The sequence below is a fragment of the Scardinius erythrophthalmus genome (assembly GCF_964197995.2).
Source record: "Scardinius erythrophthalmus genome assembly, chromosome: 5".
Lineage (NCBI taxonomy): Eukaryota > Metazoa > Chordata > Actinopteri > Cypriniformes > Leuciscidae > Scardinius > Scardinius erythrophthalmus.
The window spans coordinates 55,572,603-55,596,507 of record NC_138225.1 but is presented as its reverse complement, the minus strand read 5'-3'; the positions used below and the strand labels follow the sequence as shown (position 1 = coordinate 55,596,507).

The following is a 23,905-nucleotide window of genomic DNA, read 5'->3' as shown; positions in this document are numbered from 1 at the left end:
GGAAACCGTTTCACAGTTTGTATCACTCCCCTTGTTTCTGCCGGATCTATATTTCTCACTGCAAGCGTCAGTGGTGGAGGAGCAAACCCACTGTAACTTTACAAACAACACTGTTACTGTGTCACATAATGTTGTTTAATAGTTTTATATGCGAGAAAGTAGTTGTTTCGATCTTAAATATGCGATATATATGTAAACATAGCACCTGATTGAAAACGTCTACTCGTGATATCAAGAGTCATGACATCACACAATTTAATTTAAAGATAGTAGAATCACATACACACAAATTCATAGTTTTATTGAAAACAAGTCTTTCCTCCATTGACTGCCAGTCATCTTTACCCGTTACAATGATATTAAAAGACCAAATTCAGTTCATTGATATGAACAATGTACAGGCAAGGATATAAACCCTATTTCATGGTAAGCGTTTTCTCATAAAAAAACAAAAACAAAGAAAATGCATGTAGAGTTCATTCTGTGGTCGCCTGTTAATCTCGATAATAAACAAATCCGTAAAACAAACAGATTTACAACTTCTTGATTCTGTAGTCCTATTAAAGTATTTTTTCTCAAATAAAGAAATGGTTGAAAATAAGAATAAATGGAAGTAAAAACTGTCTGTGCAATGGGAATTATAATTTCACTGGGGTTCTTAGCGCTTTCAAAATAAAAGTCCCGAACACTGTCGAAATAAGTCATGCACACCGTCAAGATAAAAGTCCCGCACACCGTCAAAATAAGTCCCGCACACCGTCAAAATAAGTCCCCCACACCGTCAAAATAAGTCATGCACACCGTCAAAATAAGTCCCGCACACCGTCAAAAATAAGTCCCGCACACCGTCAAAATAAGTCATGCACACCGTCAGTCATGCACACCGTCAAAATAAGTCATGCACACCGTCAGTCATGCACACCGTCAAAATAAGTCATGCACACCGTCAGTCATGCACACCGTCAAAATAAGTCATGCACACCGTCAGTCCCGCACACCGTCAAAATGAAAGTCATGCACACCGTCAAAATAAGTCATGCACACCGTCAAAATAAGTCATGCACACCGTCAAAATAAAAGTCCTGCACACCGTCAAGTCCCGCACACAGTCAAAATAAGTCATGCACACCGTCAAAATAAAAGTCCCGCACACCGTCAAAAGTCCCGCACACCGTCAAAATAAGTCATGCACACCGTCAAAATAAAAGTCCCGCACACCGTCAAAAGTCCCGCACACCGTCAAAATAAGTCATGCACACCGTCAAAATAAAAGTCCCGCACACCGTCAAAATAAGTCCCCCACACCGTCAAACTAAGTCATGCACACCGTCAAAATAAGTCCCGCACACCGTCAAAAATAAGTCCCGCACACGGTCAAAATAAAAGTCCCGCACACCGTCAAAATAAGTCATGCCCACCGTCAAAATAAAAGTCCCGCACACCGTCAAAATAAGTCATGCACACCGTCAAAATAAGTCATGCACACCGTCAAAATAAGTCATGCACACCGTCAAAATAAGTCATGCACACCGTCAAAATAAGTCCCCCACACCGTCAAAATAAGTCATGCACACCGTCAAAATAAGTCATGCACACCGTCAAAATAAGTCCCCCACACCGTCAAACTAAGTCATGCACACCGTCAAAATAAGTCCCGCACACCGTCAAAAATAAGTCCCGCACACGGTCAAAATAAAAGTCCCGCACACCGTCAAAATAAGTCATGCCCACCGTCAAAATAAAAGTCCCGCACACCGTCAAAATAAGTCATGCACACCGTCAAAATAAGTCATGCACACCGTCAAAATAAGTCATGCACACCGTCAAAATAAGTCCTGCACACCGTCAAAATAAGTCCCCCACACCGTCAAAATAAGTCATGCACACCGTCAAAATAAGTCCCGCACACCGTCAAAAATAAGTCCCGCACACCGTCAAAATAAGTCATGCACACCGTCAGTCATGCACACCGTCAAAATAAGTCATGCACACCGTCAGTCATGCACACCGTCAAAATAAGTCATGCACACCGTCAGTCATGCACACCGTCAAAATAAGTCATGCACACCGTCAGTCCCGCACACCGTCAAAATGAAAGTCATGCACACCGTCAAAATAAGTCATGCACACCGTCAAAATAAGTCATGCACACCGTCAAAATAAAAGTCCTGCACACCGTCAAGTCCCGCACACAGTCAAAATAAGTCATGCACACCGTCAAAATAAAAGTCCCGCACACCGTCAAAAGTCCCGCACACCGTCAAAATAAGTCATGCACACCGTCAAAATAAAAGTCCCGCACACCGTCAAAAGTCCCGCACACCGTCAAAATAAGTCATGCACACCGTCAAAATAAAAGTCCCGCACACCGTCAAAATAAGTCCCCCACACCGTCAAACTAAGTCATGCACACCGTCAAAATAAGTCCCGCACACCGTCAAAAATAAGTCCCGCACACGGTCAAAATAAAAGTCCCGCACACCGTCAAAATAAGTCATGCCCACCGTCAAAATAAAAGTCCCGCACACCGTCAAAATAAGTCATGCACACCGTCAAAATAAGTCATGCACACCGTCAAAATAAGTCATGCACACCGTCAAAATAAGTCATGCACACCGTCAAAATAAAAGTCCCGCACACCGTCAAAATAAGTCCCCCACACCGTCAAAATAAGTAATGCACACCGTCAAAATAAGTAATGCACACCGTCAAAATAAGTCCCCCACACCGTCAAAATAAGTCATGCACACCGTCAAAATAAGTCATGCACACCGTCAAAATAAGTCCCCCACACCGTCAAAATAAGTAATGCACACCGTCAAAATAAGTCATGCACACCGTCAAAATAAGTCCCCCACACCGTCAAAATAAGTCATGCACACTGTCAGTCCCGCGCACCGTCATAATAAAAGTCCCGCACACCGTCAAAATAAGTCCCGCACACCGACAAAATAAGTCCCGCACACCGTCAAAATAAGTCACGGACACCGTCAAAATAAAAGTCACGCACACCGTCAAAATAAGTCCTGCACACCATCAAAATAAAAGTCCTGCACACCGACAAAATAAAAGTCCTGCACACCGTCAAAATAAGTCCCGCACACCGTCAAAATAAGTCATGCACACCGTCAAAATAAGTCATGCACACCGTCAAAATAAAAGTCCCGCACACCGTCAAAATAAGTCCCCCACACCATCAAAATAAGTCCCGCACACCGTCAAAATAAGTCACGGACACCGTCAAAATAAAAGTCCCGCACACCGACAAAATAAGTCCCGCACACCGTCAAAATAAGTCATGGACACCGTCAAAATAAAAGTCACGCACACCGTCAAAATAAGTCCTGCACACCGTCTAAATAAGTCATGCACACCGACAAAATAAAAGTCCTGCACACCGTCAAAATAAGTCCCGCACACCGTCAAAATAAGTCCCGCACACCGTCAAAATAAGTCATGCACACCGTCAAAATAAGTCATGCACACCGTCAAAATAAAAGTCCCGCACACCGTCAAAATAAGTCCCACACACCGTCAAAATAAGTCATGCACACCATCAAAATAAGTCCCGCACACCGTCAAAATAAGTCCCGCACACCGTCAAAATAAGTCCCGCACACCGTCAAAATAAGTCCCGCACACCGTCAAAATAAGTCCCGCACACCGTCAAAATAAGTCCCGCACACCGTCAAAATAAGTCCCGCACACCATCAAAATAAGTCCCGCACACCGTCAAAATAAGTCCCGCACACCATCAAAATAAGTCCCGCACACCATCAAAATAAGTCCCGCACACCATCAAAATAAGTCATGCACACCATCAAAATAAAAGTCATGCACACCGTCAATAAAAGTCACGCACACCGCACTTCGGCCAAACAGAAAAACGTCAGATGCCGTTGATTAAAAAACATGGCCTCATATATAAAAACAAAACATGGCCTCATATATGAGTGGAGTACTAGTGTCCAGCTGGATCTTCCCTCGTTACTCTAACGAGATGTTTCTGCTTCTCCAGGCTGTTTGAGATGGGTTTTGCGGAGCAGCTTCAGGAAATCATCAGACGTCTCCCAGACGCTCGACAGACACTGCTGTTCTCCGCCACGCTTCCCAAACTGATCGTGGAGTTCGCCAGAGCCGGTGATCAGTCTCTTACTCACTGACATCTGCACATATATGACATTATGACCTTATATATTATATAATCAGGGCCTCAACACTACATTGTGTGTCACGTTCTATCACAATACAAAAATGTGACACTATGCATCATGTATAAGTCTAGACAGAAGCCCAGACTTTTGAGCTTCCATGTTTATTAATTAGTATCACTATATTAAAAACAAAATGCCTTATTAGATATTTAATACAATGTTTAAAGCCTTTGGCTTTGTTCAGAGTATGGTGAGATATCGTGACACACGCGTGTGTTATAGTTGAGCTCTTCTGATTGGCTGATCTGTGTTTCCCGCACAGGCCTCACGGAGCCGGTCCTCGTTCGTCTGGATGTGGACACTAAACTCAGCGACCAGCTGAAGGTGAACATTCCCATTCTGTTCAAGTCTGCGTTCAATGTCTGCTCTGTAATCTGAAATATGGGCTCTTGATTTTATTCGTGGGGTTGATGACATCCGAGGGACAGGAAAGTTATTTGGTGAAAGAGTATGCAAACATCACTGAGGAATCCTTCACTGTAAGACTATTAACATGTTGATGTGTAAAAGAGTCAAGGTTTCGGGGTAAAATGTCTCTTCTGCTCACCAAGGCTGCATTTATTTGATCAAAAAAACAGTGAAATATTATTATAATGTAAATCATCTGTTTTCTATGTGAATATACAGTAAAGTGTAATTTATTCCTGTGATCAAAGCTGAATTTTCAGCATCATTACTCCAGTCTTCAGTGTCACATGATCCTTCAGAAATCACTCTAATATGAGAATTTGATGCTTAAGAAACAAAATGTTTAAAAAACAGTTAAACATTTTGTGGAAAAAACAAAACAAAACCTTTTTTCAGGATTCTGATGAATGGAAAGTTTATTTGAAATAGAATCTTTTTAATCTCATTCCTGAGACCTCTCCTTGTTCCGTGTCGTCCAGCTCTCGTTCTTCCACGTGCGCATGGACGATAAGCCGGCTCTTCTCCTGCATCTGCTGAGGACCGTGGTGAAGCCGCAGGAGCAGACGGTGGTGTTCGTCGCCACAAAACATCACGTGGAGTTCCTGAAAGAGGTAAAACTCCAGGAGTCTGTGTTGTGCTTTCATTCGCGTTCTGTTTCCATCAAAAACAGCAATAAAACCTGTGATTTCAATGTTCACTGCTACACTTTTGAGGCCGTCCACTAGTTCATCATCATCAGCTGTGTTTCCATCCACCTATTGTTATGCAAATGTTGGTAAATTGCATAAAAAAACTCTGAATGGAAAATACAAGATGCACATAAATTCTAAAAATGTGCATTAAAATATGCGCTCAATTGAGGCGGATAATAAACTACGATGGAAACACACTATTTATTTGTATGATACAGCTGCAAATAAGTATTTGAACACCTGAGAAAATCAATGTTAACCCTTTAGGCGCCAGAGGTTTTTTCCTAAAACGTTCGATTTTGACATCTTAATTTCAAAAGGCTATATCTTAAAAGTGATAAAAGATAGAGACTTTCTGTAAATTAGAGAAATATTAAGGATGACCCAAAGTTTATGTAGGGATTACATTTTCCCATCTAATTTGCATATTATGACGTCATATGGTGGCGGCCATCTTGGATTATAGAATTTTTATGTTTTTTGTTGATGTTTATTTATTTATTTATTTTTAACTGACAAAGACGCACACATCACAAGGACATGAACACACAAAAAAAGAACACATATTGTACACTACTAAATGGTCAGGGATATAGATAGTAAATCAACGGTGTAATAAATGGCAGACAAAAACAATTGTTGCAGGGCTTTTGCTGTAGAGATAATGACTCCCTATTCATCCAGGTGACATTTCTTGTAGTGTTTCATGGTGCGGTCTTGCGATAGACTATGCATAATAGCCCCTCTGCCCCGTCTCACATCGCCTCTTCTCCTGCTACGAGCAGCAGCGCGCGCGGGCGCGGCCAGATCTGCCTCGCGCGCGCGCCGAATGTGCACAGCTCGGACTACTGTCATTGCGACTCCCCACCCTGCCTCCACGTTGACCCCTAACTGCCCTATGAATACTTCGACCTCGTCTAACATACCCAGTGGCATTAGACAAAGTCTCCACCACAATACTGTCGCCGCGATTGCGGAGAGGCACACGGTCACGGGCACGGCTAGCGCGATAAAAATCTCCCGCGGCCGCCTCGTTCCCCACAACACTAACACGCCTGCTAACTTCGCGATGAACACTCCGACCCCGGGAAACATTGTTCCCACCACTGACACTGGGAAAAGGACCATCTAACGTTATATTGGGCAAAGGATTCACCGTTTGTGCTTGATGTAGGGCTATACTTTCACTTTCAGAATCACCGTCATTTTCTGAAGGCAGATAACGTTATTCCCCTTCAGAATCAGGGTCCGCGAATAGAAGACACAACACTTCATTCCGGGTAAGCTTTATTGATGCCATTAGATAATAATAATAATAATATTCTAATGCAAATACTCGCTGATGTTGACAATATTGCTCTGATAAAATGGCTCACTCGCACACTAGCTCCGCCTTTGTTCGCACTGATTCAATGCGCTCTAGCTCGAAGATTTTGTATAGAAGCATGACTTTTTTTTGAGTCGGGGATGAAGTATGACATGTCTGCCAACTAGTGGAGGGGAGTTTGAACGAAATTTGACACCCTATTTGACAAAATCGGCCGTTTTATTCAGTGCCGCATCTTGTCGAGTAAACTCGACCGTGGCGCCCAGAGGGTTAATATTTGGTACAGTAGCCTTTGTTTGCAATTACAGAGGTCAAACGTTTCCTGTAGTTTTTCACCAGGTTTGCACACACTGCAGGAGGGATTTTGGCCCACTCCTCCACACAGATCTTCTCTAGATCAGTCAGGTTTCTGGGCTGTCACTGAGAAACACGGAGTTTGAGCTCCCTCCAAAGATTCTCTATTGGGTTTAGGTCTGGAGACTGGCTAGGCCACGCCAGAACCTTGATATGCTTCTTACAGAGCCACTCCTTGGTTATCCTGGCTGTGTGCTTCGGGTCATTGTCATGTTGGAAGACCCAGCCTCGACCCATCTTCAATGCTCTAACTGAGGGAAGGAGGTTGTTCCCCAAAATCTCGCAATACATGGCCCCGGTCATCCTCTCCTTAATACAGTGCAGTCGCCCTGTCCCATGTGCAGAAAAACACCCCCAAAGCATGATGCTACCACCCCCATGCTTCACAGTAGGGATGGTGTTCTTGGGATGGTACTCATCATTCTTCTTCCTCCAAACACGTTTAGTGGAATTATGACCAAAAAGTTCTATTTCTCTGGTCATGACTTTCTCCCATGACTCCTCTGGATCATCCAAATGGTCATTGGCAAACTTAAGACGGGCCTTGACATGTGCTGGTTTAAGCAGGGGAACCTTCCGTGCCATGCATGATTTCAAACCATGACGTCTTAGTGTATTACCAACAGTAACCCTGGAAACGGTGGTCCCAGCTCTTTTCAGGTCATTGACCAGCTCCTCCCGTGTAGTTCTGGGCTGATTTCTCACCTTTCTTAGGATCATTGAGACCCCACGAGGTGAGATCTTGCATGGAGCCCCAGTCCGAGGGAGATTGACAGTCATGTTTAGCTTCTTCCATTTTCTAATGATTGCTCCAACAGTGGACCTTTTTTCACCAAGCTGCTTGGCAATTTCCCCGTAGCCCTTTCCAGCCTTGTGGAGGTGTACAATTGTGTCTCTAGTGTCTTTGGACAGCTCTTTGGTCTTGGCCATGTTAGTAGTTGGATTCTTACTGATTGTATGGGGTGGACAGGAGTCTTTATGCAGCTAACGACCTCAAACAGGTGCATCTAATTTAGGATAATAAATGGAGTGGAGGTGGACATTTTAAAGGCAGACTAACAGGTCTTTGAGGGTCAGAATTCTAGCTGATAGACAGGTGTTCAAATACTTATTTGCAGCTGTATCATACAAATAAATAGTTAAAAAAATCATATATTGTGATTTCTGGATTTTTTTTTTTAGATTATGTCTCACAGTGGACATGCACCTACGATGACAATTTCAGACCCCTCCATGATTTCCAAGTGGGAGAACTTGCAAAATAGCAGGGTGTTCAAATACTTATTTTCCTCACTGTATATACACAAGTATATGATACAGCTTTCATTCTTCAGGTCAATCATATATTCATGGGAAAAAAATCTTGAATAAGTTTGAATAAGCGATATCTTTGTCATAGTGTCCTTTCAATGGTTAAAGTTTCCACAGTCATTGCATACTTTTTATGTGCTGCACTTTATTTGTACCATTTTGTTTTATTAGTATGTTTTTATTTATTTATCTGTTTAACTTTTTTAGAATTTAAAAGATAATAGATATTGTTTTGATAAGTGAGATCTCTGATTGTAGTCCTTGAAAAAAAAAGATTTTTAAAGTCTTGGAATGTAATTGGACAGTATCTGGACGAGCCCTGTTCACTGAGTAAACCCCTCAAACCTCAGCTGACTTTGGCTCATCAGAGGCTGTGATTGGATAACTGTGTTTGGTGCCCGAGAATACAAACTTTGAAACAGGTTCCAAGGTGCAAAAAATCGAACCCGATCCAAAGTTTTTTTTTTATGCCGAAAGTTTCGGAGGAAATGTGTAAACGTGATTGACACAGCGTGAGGTCGTATTTGTTTTTTCGGACTCAGTGAGCAAGGAGCTCTACTGAGATTTCGCACCAGTTTCCCAGGAAGTGCTGATTCTGTTCTCTTGGTTCTGATGTGTGTGTGTGTGTGTGTGTGTGTTGCAGCTCCTAAAGGAGCAGGGCGTGGAGGTGGCCTACATCTACAGCGCTCTGGACCAGACGGCCCGTAAGATCAACATCGGCCGCTTCGTCCACCGGAAGGCCATGGTTCTGCTGGTCACGGATGTGGCGGCCCGGGGCATCGACATCCCACTCCTCGACAACGTCATCAACTTCAACTTCCCGTCCAAGCCCAAACTCTTCCTGCACAGAGTCGGTGTGTGACTAAGCAGACGCTTGACCTCTAACCCCTGAACTTTAACCCCTAACATTGACCTCTAACCCCTGAACTTAAACCCCTGACCTCAATGTTAACCCCTGACCTTGAACTTTAACCCCTGACCTCTGTTTTGCAGGTCGCGTGGCTCGCGCCGGCAGAGGCGGGACAGCGCTCAGTCTGGTGTGTTCTGATGAAGTGCCGTTCCTCTACGATCTGCATCTGTTCTTGGGTCGACCCGTACAGTTCGCCGTCCATGAACACACACCAGGTAAACACAGGGGACTCTGTGCTGTGTGTGTGTGTGTGTGTGTGTGTGTGTAGGGATCGACATTATCCTCATGCCTCATCCTTTCCTCGGGTCTTTTTGACCCGAAACTTTTGTCGCACTTGAACCACGAATACACACGTTTTTTTTTTTTATTGATTCGAGGAGTTTTGTTGTTGAAATTTAAAAAAGTTAAAACCTTCCCTCGCGGGTCAATTTGACCCCTATAAAAATGAAAGGAATGTGAGGAATGCTTCAGTACACATAGGAAAAAAACAAAAATGCTCAAAAATCAAACTAAAAATGCTAGAACTTTACCATAAAATTATTTTATAATGCCTACATGTGTATGTGAATGCACACTGAAGAGAGCTGGCTTTAGGACCCAGCGGAACAGCTCATTTGCTCCATATAGAGATATAGCGCCATCTAGTGTCATGAAATATCATCTTATATTATTTATTTCCCACAAGAGGTCGACAAAGACCCCCGATGCAAGATATTTCGAGCTGAATTAAAAGGGTTATGCATGAAATTGAGTTATTTTTTTTTAAGTTGAAATAATGTGAGGAATGTGCTTAAAACAAGAGCATGATTCATTTATTGTAAGTCACGATGGATAGTGGATAATACATTTATTACTGACGGTAACAAGGTGGCGCTGTTGAGCCTCTCGAGGAGAAATGGAAACAAATGAGCGCAGCTCAAACAAACAAACTCAGTTAACAACATACTGCCGATAAACATTAAAAATGTGCAGTTTTCATATTTTTAACATATGACAGTTAAAGGTCCCATTGCATGAAAATTTCACTTTATGAAGTTTTTTAACCTTAATATGAGTTCCCCTAGCCTGCCTATGGTCCTCCAGTGGCTAGACGTTCTGATGGGTGTAACCCAAGCCCTGGGTATTTTTGAGAAAATGAAAGCTCAGACGGCGAATCTAGAATCTTCACCTTTTGTCGTCATAAGGTGAAATGTCACCTCCGCTTTCTCTTCTTTGCCCGCCCATGAGAAAATGAGCTGCGCGAGCGCCATATTGGTTTTTCCTCGAGAGACATCATGGCTTGCTTACGAGCGGAGCATGGCAGTTGCTCAGTGTCTGGATGTACAAATGAACACAAAAGTATTGTTTTAGTTCCTTCATCCGAGCCTCTGAAGAACCAGTGGGTTATGGGAATTTCTGATGTATAATTGTTCAAGTTCAGACAGATAATCTTTCTCTCAAAGTCGTTCAATTCTGTTTATGCATCAGTAAATCAAGCCAGTGACTAAACGATCAACTTCACATCGTTTCTCTAAATAATCTTACTTTAACTGTGATTAATATTTATACAGAAAGCGATCAAAGAACAATCCCTTTCCAGTCGCCCAAGCTGTCAATCACACAGCGCGAGTTTATCTGGACACTTGCCAAAACTCATTATGAAATTAATGACGCTGTTACGCTGCACAACGAAGCTCTTACTGTACTTACCTCATGTTTGCATTGGTGAAATCATTAGTGAGAGTGCAGAAACTGCGTTGCAATAAGATCTTCATTCACGCGATCAACAGGCTGTCATCTGCTCAGTGCTCATCACTGCAACCTTTCATGTGATGGGAATAGATCTAAATACTTAAAAACTTCTCACGATTCGTTAATCCCGATAACTGTAATAGTAAAAACGTATAATAGCTGTAATAGTAAAAGTATTCGAGAGAGTTCTACATGTAATGCTAGATATTTCATATGCAAGCATGTCAGCCAATCACAGCAGTGGGCGTTTACACTGAAGTCTCACAGCAGCCAATCACAGCAGTGGGCGTTTACACTGAAGTCTCACAGCAGCCAATCACAGCAGTGGGCGTTTACACTGAAGTCTCACAGCCAATCACAGCAGTGGGCGTTTACACTGAAGTCTCACAGCCAATCACAGCAGTGTGCGTTTACACTGAAGTCTCACAGCCAATCACAGCAGTGGGCGTTTACACTGAAGTCTCACAGCCAATCACAGCAGTGGGCGTTTACACTGAAGTCTCACAGCCAATCACAGCAGTGGGCGTTTACACTGAAGTCTCACAGCCAATCACAGCAGTGGGCGTTTACACTGAAGTCTCACAGCCAATCACAGCAGTGAGTGTTTACACTGAAGGCTCACAGCAGCCAATCACAGCAGTGGGCGTTTACACTGAAGTCTCACGGAAGCCAATCACAGCAGTGTGCGTTTACACTGAAGTCTTACGGAAGCCAATCACAGCAGTGTGCGTTTACACTGAAGTCTCACAGCCAATCACAGCAGTGGGCGTTTACACTGAAGTCTCACAGCCAATCACAGCAGTGGGCGTTTACACTGAAGTCTCACAGCCAATCACAGCAGTGAGTGTTTACACTGAAGGCTCACAGCAGCCAATCACAGCAGTGGGCGTTTACACTGAAGTCTCACGGAAGCCAATCACAGCAGTGTGCGTTTACACTGAAGTCTTACGGAAGCCAATCACAGCAGTGGGCGTTTACACTGAAGTCTCACAGCCAATCACAGCAGTGGGCGTTTACACTGAAGTCTCACAGCCAATCACAGCAGTGGGCGTTTACACTGAAGTCTCACAGCCAATCACAGCAGTGAGTGTTTACACTGAAGGCTCACAGCAGCCAATCACAGCAGTGGGCGTTTACACTGAAGTCTCACGGAAGCCAATCACAGCAGTGTGCGTTTACACTGAAGTCTCACAGCAGCCAATCACAGCAGTGGGCGTTTACACTGAAATCTCACAGCAGCCAATCACAGCAGTGGGCGTTTACACTGAAATCTCACAGCAGCCAATCACAGCAGTGGGCGTTTACACTGAAGTCTCACAGCCAATCACAGCAGTGGGCGTTTACACTGAAGTCTCACGGAAGCCAATCACAGCAGTGTGCGTTTACACTGAAGTCTCACAGCCAATCACAGCAGTGTGCGTTTACACTGAAGTCTCACAGCCAATCACAGCAGTGGGCGTTTACACTGAAGTCTCACAGCCAATCACAGCAGTGAGTGTTTACACTGAAGGCTCACAGCAGCCAATCACAGCAGTGGGCGTTTACACTGAAGTCTCACGGAAGCCAATCACAGCAGTGTGCGTTTACACTGAAGTCTCACAGCAGCCAATCACAGCAGTGGGCGTTTACACTGAAATCTCACAGCAGCCAATCACAGCAGTGGGCGTTTACACTGAAATCTCACAGCAGCCAATCACAGCAGTGGGCGTTTACACTGAAGTCTCACAGCCAATCACAGCAGTGGGCGTTTACACTGAAGTCTCACGGAAGCCAATCACAGCAGTGGGCGTTTACACTGAAGTCTCACAGCCAATCACAGCAGTGTGCGTTTACACTAAAGTCTCACAGCCAATCACAGCAGTGTGCGTTTACACTAAAGTCTCACAGCCAATCACAGCAGTGGGCGTTTACACTGAAGTCTCACGGAAGCCAATCACAGCAGTGGGCGTTTACACTGAAGTCTCACAGCCAATCACAGCAGTGTGCGTTTACACTGAAGTCTCACAGCCAATCACAGCAGTGTGCGTTTACACTAAAGTCTCACAGCCAATCACAGCAGTGGGCGTTTACACTGAAGTCTCACGGAAGCCAATCACAGCAGTGTGCGTTTACACTGAAGTCTCACGGAAGCCAATCACAGCAGTGGGCGTTTACACTGAAGTCTCACAGCCAATCACAGCAGTGGGCGTTTACACTGAAGTCTCACAGCAGCCAATTACAGCAGTGGGCGTTTACACTGAAGTCTCACAGCAGCCAATCACAGCAGTGGGCGTTTACACTGAAGTCTCATAGCCAATCACAGCAGTGGGCGTTTACACTGAAGTCTCACAGCCAATCACAGCAGTGGGCGTTTACACTGAAGTCTCACAGCCAATCACAGCAGTGGGCGTTTACACTGAAGTCTCACAGCAGCCAATCACAGCAGTGGGCGTTTACACTGAAGTCTCACAGCCAATCACAGCAGTGTGCGTTTACACTGAAGTCTCACAGCCAATCACAGCAGTGGGCGTTTACACTGAAGTCTCACTCAGACACGCCCCTTCAAACAGAGCGTTCCAATCAGAGGCTAAAATCAGGTTGGGAAATATGCCTTTTATTTCTAAATTATAACAACTTTTGATTTAAAAAACATACTAACATTATAAGGGCACCCCAGGAAACATTCTAAAATAAAATAATCCATGCAATGGGACCTTTAAAGCAACATCACACGAGTGCTGTTTTCCTGAATACCATCATGATTGAAAATTTGACATTGGTTTCATACAACAGTTCAAAATATTTAAAATTAAGTCATTTACATTTTTTACGCAACATTGACTGTTTTTGTTCTGTTTCAGCAGCGAAATAGTTCCAAAGATCACAGCAGAACCATCAGTGTTTCGTTACTGAATGAATCAGTCGTTTGAATGAATCGTTTGAATTAATGACTCAGTGACTCATTAAGACGGTCACCTGCCGCCACCTACTGGTGGTTCAGTTTCGTGTTTAAAAGTATCATTCTTTCCAGCGTTTATTTGTAAAATATTTAAAACCATCTCATAAAATTTTTTAGTGCAGTTGTAATTTTTTTTAGTGTAAATTATTTAATTTGATCAGCCTTGACTCTATAGTGTCTTATTATTCTAAATTTAATTTATTGATCAAATTTAGGAATTTAAAATGAAAGATAAAACACATTTAATAAGATTAAAGGGGGAAATGCCCTTTAACGATGCAGATATGACAATATGCAGATTTAAATATATCAAAGCTGATAATATTGCTTCAGAATAAATTATATTTACAACACAATTGTTTTGTTTTCTGGATAAGCAACTTTTTTACTCTTGAGGTAAATAACAGATTTACTTGTCCGAAGGACGAGCACATGAAAAGGCTTAATGTGGAGCCTGGTGTGTGTGTGTACTGTATATATGTGTGTGTGTGTGTGTGTGTGTACTACTGTATGTGTGTGTGCTGTGTGTGTGTGTGTGTGTGTGTGTGTGTGTGTACTGGTGTACTGTATATATGTGTGTGTGTACTACTGTATGTGTGTGTGCTGTGTTGTGTGTGTACTATATATATATATATATATATATATATATATATATATATATATATATATATATGTATATGTATATATGTGTATGTGTGTGTGTGTGTGTGTGTGTGTATGTGTACTGTATATATGTGTGTGTACTGTATATATAACTCTCTCTGTGCCGGTCGTCAGATGCGGACGGCGTTTTCGGTCGGGTTCCTCAGAGTGTTCTGGATGATGAAGAGTCTCAGCTTCAGACGGCTCACGAGAACTCTCTGGATCTGCAGACTCTACGCCGGGTCTCTGAGAACGCATACAAGCAGTATCTGAAGTCCCGACCCAGCCCGTCACCCGAGTCCGTCAAGCGCGTCAAGAGCGCAGACCTGTCCAAGATGGCCGTCCACCCGCTGCTGGGTGAGTGTGTGTGTGTGTGTGTGTGTGTGAGAGAGAGCCCGTCACAAGCGCGTCAAGAGTGCAGACCTGTCCAAGATGGCCGTCCACCCGCTGCTGGGTGAGTGTGTGTGTGTGTGTGTGTGTGTGTGTGAGAGAGAGCCCGTCACAAGCGCGTCAAGAGCGCAGACCTGTCCAAGATGGCCGTCCACCCGCTGCTGGGTGAGTGTGTGTGTGTGAGAGAAACTCCTGCTGAACTCTTCTGTGTGTGTGTGTGTGTGTGTGTGTGTGTGTCTCAGGTTCTGGACTGGAGCGGGTGGAACTGGACCGGCTGCTGATGGTCGACTGCATCAAGGGCTACAAGGCTAAATCTGTACGTGTATTCCTTTATTCAGTATAGTCTCTCTGACGGCTCAGGAATGAACGTTCTGTCATCATTTACTCGGCTTGTGTTGTTCGAAATCAACATTACTTTCTTTCATCTTCTGAAGTTTGCAGTTCAAGCCGTTATTGGCTTATATCGATCTCCTCTGTCCGTCTCTAATCTTATTTGTGATTAGGGTTGTGTATCGTTTGAATTTTAATGAATCCGATTCCAGTTCTGCTTATTGATTCCGATTCTTATCGATTCCTAATTTTGTTTCCAATAAGGTAAATATATCATGAACACAAATCATCAGGCTAAAGAACACTTACACAAGGAGTGTTTGCCTGTGGTTTAAAAACACCATAGAAAACAACTAGCATAACTAATATACATTTCAAGCATTATTAAAGACAATAAACACTCAGTAATAAAAAAATAGAAACCATCACAAATAGACACAACTGAACAAAGAAACGATTGAAAAAAACAGTGTTTTAATATTTTCAGGTGTGCAGATTCAGAAACTAATCAAATGTAAAATAACACTGCACTTTATAAATAAAATTCATTAAAATATAGTAATAAAAGTTATTCAGTCAGTCGAGTGAATTTTGGATCCAATATACTGATACACACGTGTGCAGCACAGAAAACAGTGTTTGAATGGCTTAAAGTCTCATTAAAATTTTCTATGTGCACGTTTTGGATGAGTGCGCAGCATAAGAAACAGCACGCCAGTCGTCTCGAGCTTGAATTGTTTAAAGTCATATTGAAATGCTCACAAGGGAATTGATAAGAGGAATCGAAATTAAAATTTTGTAACAAGTATCCGATTCCTGACCAAGTATTTTCGATTCCCAACCCTATTTCTGCATGTTTTTCGGTAACACTTTATTTTACAGTGTCTTTGTTAGACATTACATGTACTTACTGTAGTAATAACAGTAAATTATGCATAATCACATGCAACTAACCCAAACCTTACAGTAAGTACATGTTAATTAATATTCCTCAGTACTTAAATGTATAATTGCACTGTAACAATGACACCTTAAAATAAAGTGTATCCTGCTTTACAACTAACTTTGTCTCGATTAGTCAAGAGAACCAATGAGTTTTTGCAGCACAAGTTCAGATTGAGATCCTTCGCGAAGCAAATCCATTCCCTACATATTGTTTGACTTCAGAAGACTTTGAATATAGTTCTGGTTCTGACTATCAGTTCAGATGTTTATTGGTCGAGCTGCACGTTCTTGTTTCCTCAGACTATTTTTGAAATCAACTCCAGCAACAAAACCAGTGCCAGCGAGGTGATGCGGGCCAAGCGATCCCGGGACAGTGCTCTGGTCCACAAGTTCTCCACAGCGCGAGCGGAGCTGATGGGCCAGGCCGCTGTCGCCGTGGTAACCAGGACAGAACCGCGACCCGACGAGGACGAAGACGAGATTCAGGTGAGCGTCAAACACACTGACTGTGTGTCTGATCTCTGTGTGTGTGTGATCTCTGTGTGTGTGTGATCTCTGTGTGTGTGTGATCTCTGTGTGTGTGATCTCTGTGTGTCTGATCTCTGTGTGTCTGATCTTTGTGTGTCTGATCTTTGTGTCTGATCTTTGTGTGTCTGATCTCTGTGTGTCTGATCTCTGTGTGTCTGATCTCTGTGTGTCTGATATCTCTGTGTCTGATATCTCTGTCTGATCTCTGTGTCTGATCTCTGTGTCTGATCTCTGTGTCTGTCTGATATCTCTGTGTGTGTCTGATATCTCTGTGTGTGTCTGATATCTCTGTCTGATCTCTGTGTGTCTGATCTCTGTGTGTCTGATCTCTGTGTGTCTGATCTCTGTGTGTCTGATCTCTGTGTGTCTGATCTCTGTGTGTCTGATATCTCTGTGTGTCTGATATGTCTGTGTGCCTGATATCTCTGTCTGATCTCTGTGTGTCTGATCTCTGTGTGTCTGATATCTCTGTGTGTCTGATATCTCTGTGTGTCTGATATCTCTGTGTGTCTGATATATCTCTGTGTGTCTGATATCTCTGTGTGTCTGATATCTCTGTGTGTCTGATATCTCTGTGTGTCTGATATCTCTGTGTGTGTCTGATATCTCTGTGTCTGATATCTCTGTGTGTGTCTGATATCTCTGTCTGATCTCTGTGTCTGATCTCTCTGTGTGTCTGATCTCTCTGTGTCTGATCTCTGTGTGTGTCTGATATCTCTGTGTCTGATCTCTCTGTGTGTCTGATCTCTCTGTGTGTCTGATATCTCTGTGTCTGATATCTCTGTGTGTCTGATATCTGTGTGTCTGATATCTCTGTGTGTGTCTGATATCTCTGTGTCTGATATCTCTGTGTGTCTGATATCTCTGTGTGTGTCTGATATCTCTGTGTGTGTCTGATATCTCTGTGTGTGTCTGATATCTCTGTGTGTGTCTGATCTCTGTGTGTGTCTGGTCTCTGTGTGTGTGTCTGATCTCTGTGTGTGTCTGATTTCTGTCTGTGTTTGATCTTTGTGTGTCTGATATCTCTGTGTGCCTGATATCTCTGTCTGATCTCTGTGTGTCTGATCTCTCTGTGTCTGATCTCTGTGTGTGTATGCTCTCTGTGTGTGTCTGATCTCTGTGTGTGTCTGATCTGTGTGTGTGTCTGATCTCTGTGTGTGTCTGATCTCTGTGTGTGTCTGATCTCTGTGTGTGTCTGATCTCTGTGTGTGTCTGATCTCTGTGTGTGTCTGATCTCTGTGTGTGTCTGATCTCTGTGTGTGTCTGATCTCTGTGTGTGTCTGATCTCTCTGTGTGTCTGATCTCTCTGTGTGTCTGATCTCTGTGTGTGTCTGATCTCTTGTGTGTGTCTGATCTCTTGTGTGTGTCTGATCTCTGTGTGTGTCTGATCTCTCTGTGTGTGTGATATCTCTGTGTGTTTGATCTTCTGTGTGTCTGATCTCTCTGTGTCTGATATCTTTGTGTGTCTGATCTCTGTGTGTGTCTGATATCTCTGTCTGATCTCTGTGTGTGTCTGATCTCTGTGTGTGTGTCTGATCTCTGTGTGTGTCTGATCTCTGTGTGTGTCTGATCTCTGTGTGTGTCTGATGTCTGATCTCTGTGTGTGTCTGATCTCTGTGTGTGTCTGATCTCTGTGTGTCTGATCTCTGTGTGTGTCTGATCTCTGTGTGTGTCTGATCTCTGTGTGTGTCTGATCTCTGTGTGTGTCTGATCTCTCTGTGTGTGTGATCTCTCTGTGTGTTTGATCTTCTGTGTGTCTGATATCTGTGTCTGATATCTGTCTGATCTCTCTGTCTGATCTCTCTGTGTCTGATCTCTCTGTGTGTCTGATCTCTCTGTGTGTCTGATCTCTCTGTGTGTCTGATCTCTCTGTGTGTCTGATCTCTGTGTGTGTCTGATATCTCTGTGTGTCTGATCTCTGTGTGTGTGATATCTCTGTGTTTGATCTCTGTGTGTGTCTGATATCTCTGTGTCTGACCTCTCTGTGTCTGACCTTTCTGTGTCTGATCTCTCTGTGTCTGATCTCTGTCTGATCTCTCTGTGTCTGATCTCTGTCTGATCTCTCTGTGTCTGACCTTTCTGTGTCTGATCTCTCTGTGTCTGATCTCTGTGTCTGACCTCTGTGTGTGTCTGATATCTCTGTCTGATCTCTCTGTGTCTGATCTCTGTCTGATCTCTCTGTGTCTGATCTCTCTGTGTCTGATCTCTCTGTGTCTGATCTCTCTGTGTCTGATCTCTCTGTGTCTGATCTCTCTGTGTCTGATCTCTCTGTGTCTGATTAGTGCTGGGCAGTTTACCGGTTCATACCGAATACCGGTGTTTATTTTTGTTACGATATGAATTTTTAATATACCGCAATACCGGTGTATGTCGCTTTAATCGGAACGCGGCGCTGCGCGACAGTCTCACCCCTCATTTACAACACACGTCTGCGGCACATTACAGCTGCGACAAGGTTTTATTCCGTCCTCCACACGCGTGCGTCAAAATAGACTAGGCGCCTATATTTAGCGAAGCGGCGCGGAGAGCCGCTTCTGGGAAGCTTCGATCTGAAACACAAGCATTGACTAGAATGGGCACGAGACGTGTGGGGGTGAGAGTGTCTTTTTTTCTCGCGGCGCGCGTGTTTTTATACTGTATTAACGTATCTGAAGTGAACTGACGGTCTTTAGAAAAGTTTCTTTGTTATTACGATTGAATCTTTCTTTATCTTTCCTGATAAAGCAGTGTTTATGAGCGTTGCTGCTTTGTGTACAGCCGTTACCGGGGAAACCACTGTTTCTGCCGCTCCTAAAGCGCGTCCTGCTGGCACCTCTTTGTAAACAGCCTTGCAAACCTGCTGTATTATTAATATTAGTGTGGATTGTTTCTATAATATTCACTCATGACAATAAAATAGGGCATTATAAGTAAATCTACTGCAGTATTTCCTCTCTCACTCAGTAGAAAATGTGGTTAACACCCATCATGCTTAAAAAAAATAAAAAAACCGGTAAAAACCGTGAAACCGGTATAATTTAGAAAAAAACCGTGATGTTGATTTTTGGTCAAACCGCCCAGCACTATGTCTGATCTCTCTGTGTCTGATATCTGTGTCTGACCTCTGTGTGTGTCTGACCTCTGTGTGTGTCTGACCTCTCTGTGTCTGACCTCTCTGTGTCTGATCTCTCTGTGTCTGATCTCTCTGTGTCTGATCTCTCTGTGTCTGATCTCTCTGTGTCTGATCTCTCTGTGTGTCTGACCTCTGTGTGTGTCTGATATCTCTGTGTCTGATATCTCTGTGTCTGACCTCTCTGTGTCTGATCTCTCTGTGTCTGATATCTCTGTGTGTCTGATATCTCTGTGTGTCTGATATATCTCTGTGTGTCTGATATCTCTGTGTGTCTGATCTCTGTGTGTCTGATATCTCTGTGTGTCTGATATCTCTGTGTGTCTGATATCTCTGTGTGTCTGAGATCTCTGTGTGTCTGATATCTCTGTGTGTCTGATATCTCTGTGTGTCTGATATCTCTGTGTGTCTGATATCTCTGTGTGTCTGATATCTCTGTGTGTCTGATATCTCTGTGTCTGACCTCTCTGTGTCTGACCTCTCTGTGTCTGACCTCTCTGTGTCTGATCTCTCTGTGTCTGATCTCTCTGTGTGTCTGATATCTCTGTGTGTCTGATATCCCTGTGTCTGATCTCTGCAGACGGTGTTCTCTGAGGTGGTGGGAGGGAAGAAACGAAAGCAAGATACTGAAACCAGCAGAAAAAAAACATTACCAGGAAAAGATGAAGAATTCTACATCCCGTACAGACCCAAAGACTTCGACTCAGAACGAGGGTATGGCTGACACCTGCTTTATTATTATTATTATCATTATTATTATTATTATTATTATTATTATTATTAGTTATTATTATTATTATTAGTAATAGTAGTAGTATTCAATGTGGTTAATTTGAAAACTGTTAAATGCGTGTGTGTGTGTAGGCTGAGTCTCGGGGCAGATGCGGGCTCGTTCGAGCATCAGGCCTCCTCTGCAGTTCTGGATCTGATGGGTGACGAGAGCAACTCTTTAAATCAACACAAGAGCCTGATGAAGTGGTGAGCAGCGCCGGCTTTTACACGCGTGACCCTGTGCACACGTGTTCTTATCCTGACCACACGTGTTCTTATCCTGACCACACATGTTCTTATCCTGACACACGTGTTCTTATGCTGACACACGCGTGTTCTCCGCAGGGATCGCAAGAGGAAGCGCTTCGTCCGTGACACGGGTAAAGACGACAAACACAAGAAGATCAGGACAGAGAGTGGAACGGTGGTCAGCGGCAAGAAGAAGAAAAAGAACTTGTATCCTTCTGGAAAAGAGTCTTTTCGTATCACATCGTTCCAGGGCAGTTTTACAGGAATTCATGATGTTCATGTCTTCATTTCTAACAGCAGGTTGGATCTGGGCGATGGGATGGTTTACATTTCAGAGACGATATAAACAATCAAGCCCAGGACTTTTGTCACGCATGAACCACGAATACACAAACAAAAAAAATTTATGGATTTGAGGAGTTTTGTGGTTGAAATTTTAAAAGGTATCAAACCTTCCCTTACAGGTCAATTTGATCCCTTAGGAATGAATGGAATGTGAGGAATGTTTCAGTACACAAATAAAATGCTTAAAATTCAATCTAAAAATGCTGAAACTTTACCAAAAATGTTTTTTATAATGTCTACATGTGTATCTGAATGCATACTGAAGTGAACTGGCTTTAGGACCCAGAGGAACAGCTCATTTGCTCCATGTAGAGCGATAAGGCCATCTATGTTAATTAAGTAATTGCGTGTCAGTTGGTTTTCCTGACTTTTGTCCAGTTATGAAGAATGGAAGAAGAAGAATAAGATGGATGACCGAGCGTCAGACTCGGATGGAGAAACTGGAGGACCGTCGAGAGGGAGGAACTCCAGCGGTAAGAGACCAATGCTAAGTCCCAATTCCCCAACTTATACTACGCCATAAAAGTATTTAAAGTACTCTTTTTGTGAAGAAAAAGTACATGCTTTTGAGTGTAGCAAAAGAGTACGCAAGCTTTGGGACATAGTACTTTGTCATCTTTAACAGACAGCTCTGTCGCTTAGTTACGTGCTTAAACGCCCTCCATGTCTGTAGTTTTTTAACACTTTTCACTTGTGTTTGTAGTTCTAATCGAATCCTCCTCCACAGCACAATGGGTTGCGGGCAATATTAGCTGTTAGCATGTTCACGGATCTGCACTTCGGATTCTGACCGGAAAAAGTAGACCATCCGAGTATCTTTGGAATACTCATTTCAACATACTATGATTTGGGACGTACTAATTCTATTTTCGAATACTATTTAGGACGGATAGTATGCGAATTGGGACGCACCGATTGTGTTGAGATTGTGTTGTAAAAATCATCCAGTGATCACATGACATCTGCTCTCTTGAGTATTAGTGTGTTTGTGTTGTGGTTTCTTCAGGTCGTGGAGGAAGAGGAGGAGCTTATGGCCAGTCGAGAGGAAGAGGAGGAGCTTATGGCCAGTCGAGAGGAAGAGGAGGAGCTTATGGCCAGTCGAGAGGAAGAGGAGGAGCTCATGGCCAGACGGGAGGAAGAGGAGGAGCTTATGGCCAGTCGGGAGGAAGAGGTGGAGCTCATGGTGAGAGCGGTTCGCGTGTGCGATCGGAGCTGAAGAACCGCGATCAGATCCTTAAGCTACGCAAGCGTAAAGCTAAACAGCAGTTCCTGCAGAGCGGCGGCATGAAGAAGCTGCGCGCCAAAGGAAAGCAGCGGCTACAGGAAGTGATGCGTTCTGGCTTCGGGCGTGGCGGCAACAAGAAGGGAAAGATGAGGAAGAGACTTTAATAGAGGAGTCGATACGAACAATCACGCTTCCACGGAAAACAAGATGGACGTCTGGAATTCTTTTGCTTAAACGTTACATGCACATGTTTCTCTTTGTCTGCATTAAAAAGAGACGTTTCGGTTCAACTATCGACAATGTCCATTACCACTGAAAATAATTTCCACTGCAGTTTCCTAAATTTTGTTGTTGTTGTTAAACAATTACTAAACCCGTCAGTTACAGTAAGACCTCACAGTGCAGTTGGCGTGATGTTTACTGAACTTTTGTCTTTAGATTTCAGTGTCATCATGAACACGTGACACCAGGAGAGCCTGTGAGTTTTACATTATGTGTGACAGGTTCTCAAAACCCATTAAATTAAGAAACCCTTTAACAATTAATTTGTTTATAATAATGCTAAGGGTTCACTCTTAAAGTTGACATGAAACTGGAGTTGTGCTTGTCTTTTCTTCCCTATTGTGTCGTGTATCTGAGTGAAACACTTCTGGAACAAGAACAAATGTAAAAAAATAACTAAAAGTTTGCTACTGGCTGATCTCATGTGAGTGACAGGTTATAGCCCCGCCCCTTATCATCAGAGAAGAGACGAGATGCTGCAAGAGGAACTTATTCTGATTCAAGATTATTAACACAATAATGATGTGCGCCCATAAATCATTTAGAACAAACACTGCAATATTCCATAAAAAATAAGATCTGTTTTGATTTTATGGTGACTAGCAAGCAAGCGTTCAACTTCTAAATGTACATTGAATAGTTCCTTTATAACAGGACAATTTATTGATTGTGGTCCTATTTAAGTGGGAAAAAAGGCATTCTTCACAGACTACATACATTTCTGCTCACATAAAATGTACAACATTTTACATTTTACCACACAATTATATGTAATATTAGTATAACACTTGCACTGGATTCAAATAATTATTAAAAAGGAAGCACAAACTGCAAAAGCGGCAGACCTTCAGGCACAGTGTCCGAATTCACTCCTTCAAGTGAACTATGTCAGTGGATTAATGTAGGGAATATTGAATTAAGGTATAAGGGCGATTTCGAATACAGCTGTGTCGTCAATGTTTCGAGCGTGATTCCAGCGCGCATGCGTCACATGGATTCTTCCCGCGCAAACATTTGAATGTTAACGGACGTAACGCCAGTCGCCAGTGTGTCCTGCAGTGTTGAGGAAGTGCGGTGAGTCCCGCTGTAGGCCTACTGGTTAAGAGATTGATGATGATGATGATGGTGTAATATGAGGTGACGGCTCGTGAAATGAGAAACTCTTAAAGTGGTTATCACTCAATAGTCCGTTTCACACAGCAAT

At 43.1% G+C, this 23,905-nt stretch overlaps 1 protein-coding gene across 1 annotated transcript in view; it reads left to right on the top strand.

Annotated features, from left to right (window-relative positions):
- ddx54 (DEAD (Asp-Glu-Ala-Asp) box polypeptide 54) overlaps positions 1–23,548 on the top strand; it is a 36,430-nt gene extending 12,882 nt beyond the window's left edge. Inside the window, exons 8-20 of the mRNA XM_081366473.1 lie at positions 4,019–4,140; positions 4,477–4,538; positions 5,102–5,233; positions 8,950–9,160; positions 9,300–9,431; positions 14,663–14,884; positions 15,160–15,233; positions 16,493–16,678; positions 20,410–20,543; positions 20,694–20,807; positions 20,946–21,056; positions 21,573–21,667; positions 22,201–23,548. Of these exons, the coding sequence (XP_081222599.1) occupies positions 4,019–4,140; positions 4,477–4,538; positions 5,102–5,233; positions 8,950–9,160; positions 9,300–9,431; positions 14,663–14,884; positions 15,160–15,233; positions 16,493–16,678; positions 20,410–20,543; positions 20,694–20,807; positions 20,946–21,056; positions 21,573–21,667; positions 22,201–22,583 (1,978 nt within the window). The 3' untranslated portion in view covers positions 22,584–23,548. The remainder of the gene's footprint in view (positions 1–4,018; positions 4,141–4,476; positions 4,539–5,101; positions 5,234–8,949; positions 9,161–9,299; positions 9,432–14,662; positions 14,885–15,159; positions 15,234–16,492; positions 16,679–20,409; positions 20,544–20,693; positions 20,808–20,945; positions 21,057–21,572; positions 21,668–22,200) is intronic.
- Positions 23,549–23,905: the final 357 nt, after the last annotated feature.